This window comes from Ailuropoda melanoleuca, chromosome 13, assembly GCF_002007445.2.
Source record: "Ailuropoda melanoleuca isolate Jingjing chromosome 13, ASM200744v2, whole genome shotgun sequence".
Classification (NCBI taxonomy): domain Eukaryota; kingdom Metazoa; phylum Chordata; class Mammalia; order Carnivora; family Ursidae; genus Ailuropoda; species Ailuropoda melanoleuca.
Genome location: NC_048230.1, coordinates 78,927,254 through 78,941,157, shown reverse-complemented (window position 1 = coordinate 78,941,157; position 13,904 = coordinate 78,927,254). Strand labels below are relative to the sequence as shown.

Sequence of the window (13,904 nt, the reverse complement as noted above, 5' to 3'; positions counted from 1 at the left end):
AGCACCACAGCAGAGGCCACAGGTCAATAGTTACTGACCACGCAACGTTTACCAGGCACTCTCCACTTTCGGTGTTCACAGAAACCCAACACGTAGGTATGACCATCTCCAGTTTGCATTTGAGGAAACTGAGGTTCAGTGAGACAATCCATGTAAGGACACAGTATGGGGGAGCCCAGAGCAGCTCATCCAAGGACAGACATCTAGAGCAAGGCAAAGTCTGTGTTGTTAAAAACAACACAAATACTGCGTGCCCGTGTCTGGACAGAAACTATCTTTAAATGATCTGCTCTTTCCATGATGTGGAAAGCTCAGTTGAGACAGTGGATATTTTAATAAGAAGCTAATCTAATGGACAACGTTTCCATTTATTACTCGGAAGTATTTTCAGGATTTTAATGCGTATCAAAGGTGATGGGAGAGAGACGGACATAATCAGACCTCAGTGCTTTGCCTCTTAAAGAGAGGTTTCTCTTGATGTATCTTTCGATACAACGTGCTTAGGGATTTTTGTTTAGTTTTTGAAGAAAAGTATTAAAAAATAACCAAGGGAACAGTGTTTCTGCATCTTGTGTAAAAACAGGGTTGAAGATATTATCCCTGTTGTCTACTATTGCCTGTATAAGATCCATGAGATGAATTCTTCTGTAATTTAATACCAGGAAAATGTTTGTCTCTCTTAGAAAAACAAGCAAGTTTGCTTTAATCAGATAAGGAGAATTGTGTAACCCATATTCCCTTTTCTCAGAAGCTAAGAGCTAAAATTCAGTGTTCAAGGACAGAAATTACATTAAGCAGTAGATACTGTCCAGTAGAAATACAACATGGGCCATGTATTTGATTTTTTCCACATATGTGATTTAAAATTTTTAGTGGCTAACTTGAAAAGTAAAAAGAAATAAGTGAAATTAATTTTAATAACACATTTTATAGGGCCTAGTACACCTAAAATATTATCATTTCAACATGTAATTAAAGTAAAATCAATATGTCAATATAAAAATCTGGGCTATTTTATATGCTTCTTTTTTAAATGCAGTTTTTGAAATTTCGTATGTATTTTAGACTTACAGCTCATTTCAACTTCCATGAGACACTTCTCAAGGGCTCAAAAGCCACATGTGGCTAGTGACTGCCATACTGGACCACGGTTCTGGATAACCGGTAGCCACTCAGACCGTGTGCATGTGTGTTGCTTCCCTTTTTCTAATTTCATAGGATTTTTACATATGTCTTCTATGATGAGTTACTTCCATACTCTAAGTAAACAAATACACAAATAAACAAATGACCACATATGTATACATTATTGCAACAGTAACTATGTAACTGTAATTGTGTAATTGTGTAAATGTCTTTAGCTTTTGGCTTCCCAAGTACAGGGTTTTGATTGCGCCTTTAAGTTAAGCACGTATTCAATTGTATGTCACAATATGGATCTGAAATTGCCTCTTACGTCTCTCTCTAACCTGGCATCAAGGTAAGATTGTTCCATAAGGAAGTGAAAGGAAGGATGGAATAGAGTGTATCTGACTCGGCTCAATGGCAGGTGACCTGCATGATCACGTCGCTCCCTGCTTTGCCATGCTAGCTACTTATGGGTGATAACTGCATAAGTCATGGTCAATGCCGTGTCCCCAGGGCACACAGTAGGCACTCAGTAAATGTTGGTTGAATGAATGTGAGAGAGATGCTTCTCCCTGTCCAGGTCTGGGTACATGGGGCTGTGGGGATCCCGAGGCCCAAACACAAGGGTTACTTGTACAAGACTTTGTAGGTTTCAGCAAAGGCAACTCTTTCTGTAACAAGTCGCCTCTTCAACTAGGTTCTAGAACACGGCAAAATCGCAGACTTGCCAGGTTGGCAGCTACAATAGGGGAAGTCAGCCAACCGGTATTGGGCTCACAGGCCTGAACTCAAGGGTAGGACCTCCTGCATATCTATTCTTAGGAGACAGGCAACTAAAGAAATTCAGTCCACAAGCAAAACTGAGCTGAGGTGGCCCTTCCTTCTTACCCTGGATCCAAAATGTGGTGTAAAACATCGAAAACCCATGTAAAGGACTCTTTTCCTTCCCACTATACAACACACCAGAAATACCCATTCAACTTACTTTTTCTTACTATCCTTTTTGGCTGTCTTCTCCAAAGCTGCCCTCCTTCTCAAGTAGTCATTCTGAATTTCATTATATTTTGTAGTGTGTTCCTTGATAAGGTCAGTGGTTTTCCTGTGGTGTCTTTTAACCAGGTCTTTCATTTCTTTGTAGTGTTTCTTTTGAAGTTTCACAAACGATTTCTGCTGCTTTAGCTCTTCGATGGTCTGGGCTTCCACTTCTGCAACAAATGAGTGTAAGAGCTAACAGACGTGGAAGGACTGCAAACACAAACGTAAAGAGGAGTAGCAACCTGCTTCTCCGGCAATACTTATTTGCTCCCAGCCAACTGGAGCTTCCGAGCAGAGCTTGGATGTCAAACGAATCTGGATTCCAGGCTGGCTCTGGCACTTGCTAACTTTTGTGATTCCATCACCAGATTTCTCAAAGACCCAATTTCTTTACTTATAATTTTTTTTTTTTGAAAGTTTGGCTTCCCTAGAAACAGAGCCCGAGAGGGGGGATTTGGGTGTATGTGATTTACTAAGAGGGGTTCAGGGGAGGAAGGGAGTGCAGAAAACAGAGAAGGGGAAGGAGTGGAGCAATGGTGTGGTCTCAGGTCTCACACTGGAGGCAAGGAAGCCAGACTTTTGCAAATTGAGGAAGTCAGGGAGGGAAGGTTTATCCTCCTGGTGAGGGGTCTTCCTTTGGGCAGATGGCGATTTTCAAGAGAATGGGAAGCTATGAGCTGTTAGCAGCAACTCACACCATAGCTGGGGCCTGGGTGCACTGGATGGGAAAGGGATGGGTACCAACAGAATCCACTTTAAGGACCTCAATAATCCCACTACTTGTTAGGGTTGTTGTGATGCTGAAATGAAAGAATCATGCAATGTATTGAACACCGTTTCTGGCAATATGCCTGTCAAGGCTTAACAAATGACCACACATACAGCACTGTCTCTAAGGGGCACTCTTCACAGCATAGACATGGTAGGTTTGGATTTATTACAAACGTGTTCCAGTATAAAGCACTGAAGTGGGGGAGGGTCCCTTGGGTTAGTGGTAGCATACATTACTATGTGGTATTCTATCCAGTGCTTACAAAACATTTGATGTGACAGAGCTAGACCTTAAAACATTCTGTATTTTACCGATATACTTCATCAATTCTAGAATATGCATTTTAAAGTGAACATCTCTGAAATGAAGACGCACATACAATCACAACTTTGTGATTGTCCTTCTTAGCAATCCATGAATAGTGGGGTGCCTTCACACTGATGGTGTCTTAACTTCAATGGATTATCATTTGTTTGGACCTGAATTAAGTCAGAGTTCACATGTTTCCATCCTTTCATTAGAACTTTCTCCTTCTGGGACCAAAAATACGTTATCATAAATATTTAGAACTGTCAGGAGATTCGGAAATAATACATGCCATGAACAACAACAGACCTGAATAGAAATGAGCTACCTAGTGAATAAACACTGAAATCAGAATAATAATTTATGTGCTTCAATGTTAAGGTCGTTAAGCAATTGAAACATGCTCCCCTTTTTTATAATGTGTCTATTCTCCTGACAGTTGATTCCTTTTGAGAAAGAGGCCAGGAAGAGAATCAGGTACATTTATCTAATGGTTTCCCTCAGGTCCAAATGGACTCATTATGGTTGCATAATAACTTATTATACTAAGAATTTATAATCCTAAGGAATTGCTGTATTTTGGGTAACAGATTCAATCCCACTTCATTAAAATGGTATAGAGCACTCCTGCAACAGCCGGTTTAGCAAGAGGGTTCAAGATGCTCCAACCCACGATTAAAAAAAGAAAATTCAAGAGAAAGTCCTATTTTTTTTTAAGGTCTGCAATAAAAGGCTATTCTTTGAATAGGCTCTTAAGCATAAAGGGAACGTTCATTTACATAGAGAAACAAGTCTCACCCATAAACGAGCCACCCAGAGATCATCACTGCTAATAACATAACATTGGTACATATCCACTGCCTTTTGTCTGCACATTTATGTATTTAAAATAACACTGGAATCATGCTGTATTCACATTTCTGTCTTTTGTTTTATGTGTTAACCTTATATTGTTGCTCATGGAATTAAATCTTTAAGAACATGTTTTAATACGTACCTCAAGTAATTATTCGATGCAGATCTTACATATTGGTGAAATATACACACTAAAAAGTGCATAAATCATAAATCCACCCCCTCTACACATTTTCCCAGAGTGAACAGGCTTTTGTAACCACCACTCAGATCAAGATCAGACAATTAGCGGGCTTCAGAGACCTTCTTTTTGGGTTTTGCTTCCCCTCTCCCCTCCCAAGTATAATCTGAATCCGTGTTTCAAACAGACACATTGGTTTTGCCTGTTTTTAGCGGTACATAGCTGGAATTACAAAGAATGAGCTCTCTTGTGTCAGGCCTCTTGCCCTCCACATGGTGCGTGTGAATTTTATCCATGTTGTGTGTGATCATAGTTTATTTATCCCTACTGCTGCACCCTATTTTATCTGTGACTACAGCACAATTTATTTATCTACACTACTGTTTATGGACATCTGGGTTGTTTATAGTTTTTGGCTGTTACCAGGAGTGCTGCTTTTGGTGAACATGTGTTTGCATTTCTTCTGTGTATTGGGCCAAATGTTGTAAACATTTAGAAGATTCTGCCACACGCTGCTCGTTGTATTAAAGAAATCGTGTACCAATTTTAGTCCCACTAGTTTAAGGAACTATCCAAATATAAATTATTTTCCAACAGGATCATAGTTCTTAAACATTCTATATTCTGTGGTCCCAAATGGTTCACATTCTGCATTTCTAAAATACAGCTTATTATCAAAGGTGTGAATTCCTGTTCGCTGGGTCATATTTCCAGTATGAAAATATCCTTTGATTCTAATATTGATCTCTTAGGAAATTACACTATTTTTATACCCATAGAGTCCTATCTGCCAAATACGGTTACTTTTCTGTGATGACATGATTCCATTGTGTAATGTGGCTTGAACTAGAACTGCTTATATGTGGATGTTTTCAGAGAAGAAATATCAATGATATTTTTCAGAGATGAGGGGGAATCTTCTCTCTCTAAATACTTATGCTGCATATTATTCAGCTGCCTAATTCCATGGGGGACGAGGGCGGCATTTACCTGTTAAAACACTCTGAATAAGATCTTCTGTTTTGGCAGGTGCCTTTACAGAACCTGAAATAAAGAGACAAGAAATAGCCTCCTTTAACTTTAAAAATTGTACTCTTCCCGTAAAACAACTAAGTTTGGCCCTTGAGTCTAAGTCTCTTTACAGAGAAATAACAAATTTTAGGAGAAAATTAATGGCAAAAAAATCCTGGGAAACAATGTCTTCATTTTGTTACTTTGAGGCAAACCTAATTAAATGTGAATCCATATGCTCCATTTACAGACAGAAAGGACATCCCTCCACTTTGCATCAAAACGCCTGCCAACAAATTGCATTTTAACAGTGCTACTGCCACCTTTTGGCAAAATCAGGAATGGCAAGTGGTCTTTTAAAAATCGAACGCTGACCAGTACAGTAATAACTATGGCAAGTAAGATCCACTGGTGGATGCCAAAATTATCCGATAAGGTGGAAGGAGAAAAAGGATATTTTCATAGTCTCAAAGTATCTCACCCAAGATAACTATTATCTATAAAGGGGAAATGAGAACTTTCAGTTTAAAAACCTGGTCGACTCCACCTTAACCAAGTGATCCAACATCACCGATGATGAGAAATGCTAACATCAGGTACCCCTGAAATGATGCAGTGAGAAGGACAGCATTGTCTCTGTGATATTCTCGCCCAAAATGCAAAACTTCACTGTAATCACCCGAGGACATCAGACAAACCCAAATTGAGGGATATTGCACAAAAGAACTGACCAGTACTCTTTAAAAGTGTTAAGGTCATAAAAGACAGGACAGACTGAAGGACTGTCATAGATTCAAGGAGACTAAGGAGACATGACAATTATACAATATGGGATCCTGAGTTGGAACCTGGAGCAATAAAAAGACATCAGTAGAGGGGCGCCTGGGTGGCTCAGTTGGTTAAGTGTCAGACTCTTAATTTCAGCTCAGGTTTTGATATCAGGGTCATGAGTTCAAGCCCCACATTGAGCTCCATGCTGGGCGTGGAGCCTACTTTAAAAAAAGACATTAATAGAAAGCAGGTGAAACTCAAATAATGTCTGTAGTTCATTTCCAAGTACTGTGCCAACGTTAATTTCCTGGTCTGATAACCGTACCATGATTCTGACAGATGTTAACACTAGGGAAGAAGAGATCAGTTTTACAATTCTGTGCTGTTTTAAAAATGCTTCTTTAGTCAAATTATTTGAAAACATCAAGTTAAAAAAATCAAGTGCTAAAATGCCAAATTTTCTTTTACTCTTCAAAGCACAAGACTATATTTGCTCACATATTTAAATGACTTATTTATATTCCAGAAGCACTCAAAATGTTTGTATTTGGTATATAAAAATCTTCATTTGAAAATATCAGTCTTAATGGTCAAATCATCTTCTTACCATTATTGATCTCAACAGCCTTCTTAAAAGCACAGGTCCCAGTTCATGCACATTTGATACAAATTCAGTATGATTTGCTTTTTAAAAATCTCACTCTCCCCCATGAGAAATACCCTTTCCCTTCCAAATAAAAGATCTGGATTTCATCACTGCCATGCTGTAGTAGGGTGAGGAAGGAAGGAGACAAGGAAGACATACCTTCATGGAAGGAAATTCTTCCCCCTTTTATTTACTTTTATATTAACCCATTAGACAAAAAGTGATCAAGTACATGCTATTCCACAGGTCTGTGCAAAGGAAGCATCAAACTGAAGCCTATCCTGGGGAGCCTACCACCTATTGGAGAAAGGGGAGAGAATTGCCTAAAGCAGTCTTAGATCAAAGGTCAAAATTAGCTACAAAGAAATCGAAGGATTTTTCTAAGGAGTGAGACACAGGTGGACCCTTGGTAGGAGTAGAGCTGAAAGCAAGAACTGGGATCATAGGGAACTGTGTCCATCCTGACTTCCCTCTTCACTAGCTATGTGGCCTTCAGGAAGTACTTCTTCATCTTAAAACCAATTTTTTCATCTGCCCGATGGGGACAATGACAGAAGCAACGCTCACTGCTCTGGCATGAGGATGAAATGAGTCAATCCACTTGAAGGGGTGAACAGAGTGCTCAGCACATGGTGGACACCAAAGGCCATTGAAAATTAAGTTGGAGAAAGATAGAAAGGAATTCTTGGCAGAGACTTAATGAGTGAGGCAGAGCTAAGAAGATGCTTGTCAAGCATAGCTGTTTATAAGTTGCAAGAACCCTTTACAACCCCTGCCAGCATATGGATTATAATTGGTCACTAAATAGACATGGAGATCTGGCCAATGGTTTGTTGTAGCTTTGTAAGTTATCATCAGAACCAGATGAGTGCTCATGAATCTCTCTTGGCATTCATTCATTCATTCATTCTTCATTCTTTACACATTCCAGGAGCTCATTCTACGTCCTTGCATCTTGCTCATGCTATCTTCTTAAGTTGCACAAATAAATTGGAGGCTCTTAGTCTTGTAGTATAGCTTTCTTTTCAGAGTGTTTACCTGGAGCTGGTTGGCTGTGGAGAGCCTGGGAAGGTGGTTTGGGTGCCAGGGACGTAGTGTGATTCACTCCATTTTCTGCTGGAGTTGTCCTGGCTTCACTTGGAGCTTCTGACGGTGTTTCCCCAGGATCAGCCTATAATCATAAACATCCTTTCATTTTCCACATTTTCTACTGTTCTTCTATGACCTTGTGTGAGCCAACAAGGCTACATTTGATTTAGAATTTTCACAACTCGTCTGGAGTCTGAAATCTCAAATTGAAACTGTCTGGAAAGCAGGGTAAAAACAGCATGGTGTTGAACCATGACCACAGTAGGTTAATTATATTAAAAAGCCCCGATTTGTACACCTTTCAATGTCCATGCCCTTTTGTAGTGCCCTCCCACACTGACCCTGGACAGGACCATGTGATTTGTTTTGGTCAAATGAGGCAGTAGCTAATGTGCTGCAAGTGGAAGATTGAAGGCACATGTGAATTTGTCCTCTCTTTCTCAGACCCCTGCTACAGCCATGGAGGATGAGACACCATGTGGAGGAGAGCCGGGTCATCTAGGTAAGGATCTCCTAGAACAGCTAGCCCCAGCTGACCACAAACACATGAGGGAGTCCAGCTGAGATGAGCTGAGCCTGGTCCAAATCAGCAGAACTGCCCAGCTAACCAAATGACGCGTGAAAAATAGTAAGTCATTGTTGATGTTGTAAGCTACTGAATTTGGGAGTTGTTTGTTATGCAGCAGTAGCTAACTGGTACAGTGGTTACAAGCACAGATTTTGGAGTTAAACTTACCTGGGTTCAAATTCTGGCCTTGCCACTTACTTTTTTTTTTTTTTTAAAGATTTATTTATTTATTTATTTATTTATTTAAGAGAGAGGGTGGGGGATGAGCAGGAGGGGCAGGGGGACAGGGAGAAAAAATTTCAAGCAGACTCTGTGCTGAGCACAGAGCTCGATGCAGGGCTCAATCTCACGACTCTGAGATCACGACCTGAGCCGAACCCAAGAGTCAGTTGCTCAACTGACTCTACCACCCAGGTGTCCCTGGCCCTTCCATTTATTAGCCGTGTAGTATTGGGCAAGTCACTTAACTCTCTGCCTCAATTTCCTCGTCTTTATAGATGAAGATGTGTCCGTACTGGGTGTCATAATATTGTGTACACTGTCAGGTTGTTTAAAGGCTCCAATAGGGGCGCCTGGGTAGTGCAGTCGTTAAGCATCTGCCTTCGGCTCAGGGCATGATCCCGGCGTTCCGGGATCGAGTCCCACATCGGGCTCCTCTGCTGGGAGCCTGCTTCTTCCTCTCCCACTCCCCTGCTGTGTTCCCTCTCTCGCTGGCTGTCTCTCTGTCACATAAATAAATAAAATCTTCAAAAAAAAAAATAAAGGCTCCAATAAGTTAACAGCTATAAAATGCTTAGAATAGTTCCTGGCACAGAGTGAATAGTTGTGTCTAAAATAAATAAAGCTTTTAAGTTTGTACAATACTACCAGTGAATAATAATAATAAATGCACTGGAATTTATGAAATCTCCACTCCATTCCCACCAGCAACTAGTCCACTGTGTCCTATGTAGAATAAATGTTTAGTAAATATTTGTTGAATAAGCGTTGGTCTGTAGAAGATAATTGCCTCAGTAGTCATCATATACCATTGCAATGATGCATTTCAATTCTGAAATGCCCTGCAACTCTTTTCTTAGAATTGCCATCCAGGTTGATGGCAGACATTACTGACAATAGCTACCCTGATGTTCTACTTGGTAGTACATAAAAATATATATATATTAGGAAATAGCCAGAAGTCATCTGGAGCCCAACATTGTGATATTCTGTCACGTAATTACAGACAACAGAAGGTCATATGAAAACATTTTTAGAAAATGAAGGATGAGAATGATTGTCACAAGTGGCTTTTACTCTGTCCCCCAAAAGCATCATTAAAACATGAATTCCATAACTGCTTTCAGTGATGGCAGAACTTATTTCAATTCAGCAAATCACCCCTACTTATCTACCATGGCCTGCTCAAGGCTAGTGGTATTGAAATAGGAGCGATTAGCCCTGGGACTCGTGGCTGGAATTAAAGTGTAGGAGGCAGGAACCTAAAGGAGGAAATTAGCCAGCCTACAGAACTCACTGTGGTGGAACTCTGCCTTTTGAAAAAATGGCTACTTTGGATGGGTAAGTCCTACTCTGGTTACCTTACTAAGTTACGTCCATCAGGAAAATTCTCCCTAGAAGCATTATGCCAAAGGGAGTGATTGCATATTCCTTGTTGACCAAGAAATTGCAAAGTGGGGGCACCTGGCTGGCTCAGCCAGAGGAGCATGTGACTCTTGATCTTGGGCTGTGAGTTCGAGCCACATGTTGGGTGCAGAGATTACTTAAATAAATAAAACTTTAAAAAAAATTGCAAACTGGAGGCATGGGGTCCAAACAGAGTGCCTGGAAATGTTTTCTTTGGCTCATCCAATGTTGCCAAATATTTTAATGAAGGAGATTTTATGCTAATAAAATGAATTTCTTGCTTTTCTTGAAAAATCAAATCGGCAATGCTGGGTCTGCATTCCCCATGTTGGGCTAGAATGGAGTGGTTTCTGCCCCTCTTAGGATGGTTCCCTCTTTACTCATTTAGGTTTTACTTGTTTCACTCCTGCAGGCATTTGGGTTTGTGGGACACTCAAGAAGACTGAAATATCATAGATGATTGGCCACAAAATTCATAAAGGAGATGCATGCGCCTTGCATGGGAAGGACTGAAGCAAAGGGAATGTGGGAAAGAGCCCTGGGACATCAGCAGAGTCATCCACTGGGCCTGGTTCTCTGGGTAGAATAAGGTAGGAGAAAGCTTCTCAGCCTCCCAGCCTCCCAGCCTCCCAGTCTGCGGTCACCAAACTCAGCCACCTGGGAAACAGGGCAGGAGGGAGCTCCTATTCCATGGGCATCTGACCTTCCCCATCTATATCCAGGCAGGTTTCTGGAACCACGTGGGAGATAAATCACATTTTTTCCCCAATGTGACAGCTGGCTAACATTAGCCCTCTGGAGAAAGACAGGGTAAAAGAAAATTCTGATGGAGGAGAAAAGAGGTGACGGCAAGCCAGATTTCATGAAGGCAACAGTATGTGGCTTTTCTTTGGCAACTAAACTTAGTGTCTTGGGGGTAACAGGCTGCAAGTGTGTTCAAAATGAATCCAGCAAGCTTATTTTTGCCTTGTATCAGGTTTGCAGACATCCCATGTAGCTGTACGCCCTTGGGAAACCAAGTTCAATCATCAACTTGAGTTAAGTTGAAGGAAAAACAAATCTCTGCTTATCAAGGTTATGCAAGACAAAGCCCTACATCCCAGAAGCTGACATAATGTATCAATTCAGAGAGGTTTTGTTTAAAAGCAGATAAATGTTGAATAAACATGCAGGTAAACATGTTACAGTTATAATTGAGGATAAAGAGACCACCAAGGTTTGGTGCTGGATTTTGAGGTAAGCTTTGGAGACATGCTTGCTTCGTCTAGGGGTCACACCCCCAGATGCCTCCGGGAAGGTGGATTGCACTGCAGAACCCCAGGGGGCGCCATTCACATTGCACAGTCCTTTGTTTTAAAGATTTTACTTTTAAGTAAACTCTTCACCCAGTGTGGGGCTTGAACCCACAGCCCTGAGATCAAGAGTTGCCCGCCCCACCGAGCCAGCCAGGTGCCCCTCAGACTATACATGAATTGGCAGTTAATGGAAAGGATGGACATGAGCAAAGCAACCAGACCTAACGCAACAGGGCAAAGTGGGGCCATGGCCAGAGTTGGAGAGGGAACTCCTGCAAAGGGGCAGCTGCCACTCAGCTTCACCCCTATTATTGCCCAGACTTCGAGAAAAGCTGGAAAATGAATTTTGTGTGTGTGTATGTGTGAGAACTCCTAATTTTAAACCACTGAGGCCAAACTAAGTACATCTTCAGTCCACATTTGGCCCAGAAGCTGCCCATCTCTACGCTCTGCTCGGAGGGGCAGAGTTTGTCTAGAATTTTGGGGATTGAGTCAAGGTGAGCAATGCACCCACAGCAATGGCGGAGCGAGAGAGGCGTGCTGGGAAATTCAGTGGACTGGCAGCCCACCACGCCCACGTCCTCGCCCCAGGGGCCGGAGGTGGGTACAGGGGACTGAATGCTGGACTAAGGAATCTGGGGGCTCCTCAGCAGGGTTTTTTGTTTTTTTTTTTCTTTTTTTTTTGCTTGATACTTGTCAGGTGTCTCTTATGATATTCTGGAAACAAATTTTATTTATTAATTTAGTGAGAATCTATGGTGGCAAATATATCAGACTGATGTTTAAAATACTGTGTTAACCAAGGACAGTGGGTACGAATTCTAATTGACCGTCCCCTCATGGAGAGTGCTTGAAAAAGCAGCTGTAGATCAGCGAGCGCTAGATGGTGTTAAACACGCCAGCCACACCGCAGCCAGCGTCTGCTGCCTTCTCAACTCCACTATAGAGCAAAGAAATCCAAGGTGTTATTAAAGGTCTTTTACTAGGGGCGCCTGGGTGGCTCAGTCGATTAAGCGGCTGCCTTCCGGCTCAGGTCATGATTGCAGGGTCCTGGGACTGAGCCCCACATCAGGCTCTCTGCTCAGTGGGGAGCCTCCTTCTCCCTCTCCCTCTGTGCTCTCTCTTTCTTGCGCTCTCTCTCAAATAAATGGATAAATAAATCTTTTTTAAAAAAGTCTTTACTAAAGACTTTATTAAAGGTCAGCTAACTTGCTAGAGGGCTCCCAGTTAACAGCAGGATTAGCGTTTGAATATGTTAGAGTCTGAAGTCTGAATTTCACTACTGCCCTACTTCACTCTGAATTCTATGCTAATAACAACTTTTAAGGAACCACAAAGGTAACTTAATTTGCAGCTGAAATACAGAGATGTACAAACATCATTCTCAAAGAGTTTACTCTGTTACACTAAAAAGGCATTCATGTATAAAAAGCTACATGAGTTAAATAGGACAGCTAAACACAAGAACTGAAAAACAAAGGATGCCTATAGTAGTAATACAACACTAGAATTAAAGGTTTTGACATCATCACTGAAAGGTTGAATAATTCCCCTTTATAGATATGTGAGCTGAAATGCAAAAACCAAATTCCTTGTGCCGATCAAAAGACTCGGGGGGGGGGGCAAGACCTGTGACTTTATTTCTACCCAGCCCTTCCCAACATATTCTGTTTTATGAGTTTGAATAAAATAAGCATGAAATACTTTCATATTTTACTGGAAATTGTGATAAAAACAAAAGAACAAGAAATATCAGTTTTCTCAATTTAATGGAGCGATTCCTGGGATCCAGTTAAATAAATTGCAAGGAAAGAAGGTTCAAAGATAGTATGTTAGTTGCACCAGATTTTGCATAGTTGGGTGGAGAAAATTGAGCAGAACGAACTACAGTGGTAGGTGCCTGCCCTCTAGTGGCCAAATGGAACCATTACAGTATTTTGTCTTTCAAAACATGGAAAAATGGACTTGTTAAAACCAAGATTTTATTTAAAAAAATGTATATCCTTCCTCTTTCCAAAATGAACAGAAGTGACTTTAAGATATAACACAAGTGGAGCAGTAAGAGGATAACTGGGAAGGCCTTTTTTTTTTTTTTTTTACAAGTTTTACAGCAGGAGGTGATGCCATTTGGTACATCAGTTGAAAAGACTTCCACCCAGGGCATTAAAAATTTGGATCTGACAATCAAGCAATAAAAACTAGGATTTGGGGAATTTATTTGAGAGGGTAATATAGTAAGTAAGGGGGTCTTCCAAATTCCAAATATTTATTGTACTATTGGAGGTGTGGGGGTGCCGCCCTGCCTGAGTCACCTAGAAGGTACAGTCCCTTCCATGTAGTGGTTAGGATGATGGCATCTTGATTCAGACAGCAGATGAGTAAGGGGCAAGGTCATCAGTTTTAACCGAATATCAAGGGCAAGGCTTATCATTTCATCATGTAGAAATCCAGTCCACTCAGGACAGATGTGGGCAATGAGGATGGCTTTGTCAGAACTAGCTTTTCCCTCAAGATAGAACTTCCTCAAACACACATACAATTGGTATCTTGAATTTATATTACCTTGAATGAAATTAAATAATGTATCCACTGCATATTTCTAAGAAATTATAAACATTTCT

General features: G+C 41.0%; 1 protein-coding gene across 1 annotated transcript in view; it reads right to left on the bottom strand.

Annotated features, from left to right (window-relative positions):
• Positions 1-13,904, bottom strand: part of PLCB1 (phospholipase C beta 1) — a 686,722-nt gene that overhangs the window by 105,131 nt on the left and 567,687 nt on the right. Inside the window, 3 exon segments of the mRNA XM_034640285.1 lie at positions 2,114-2,333; positions 5,268-5,321; positions 7,744-7,876. Coding sequence (XP_034496176.1) covers positions 2,114-2,333; positions 5,268-5,321; positions 7,744-7,876 — 407 coding nt within the window.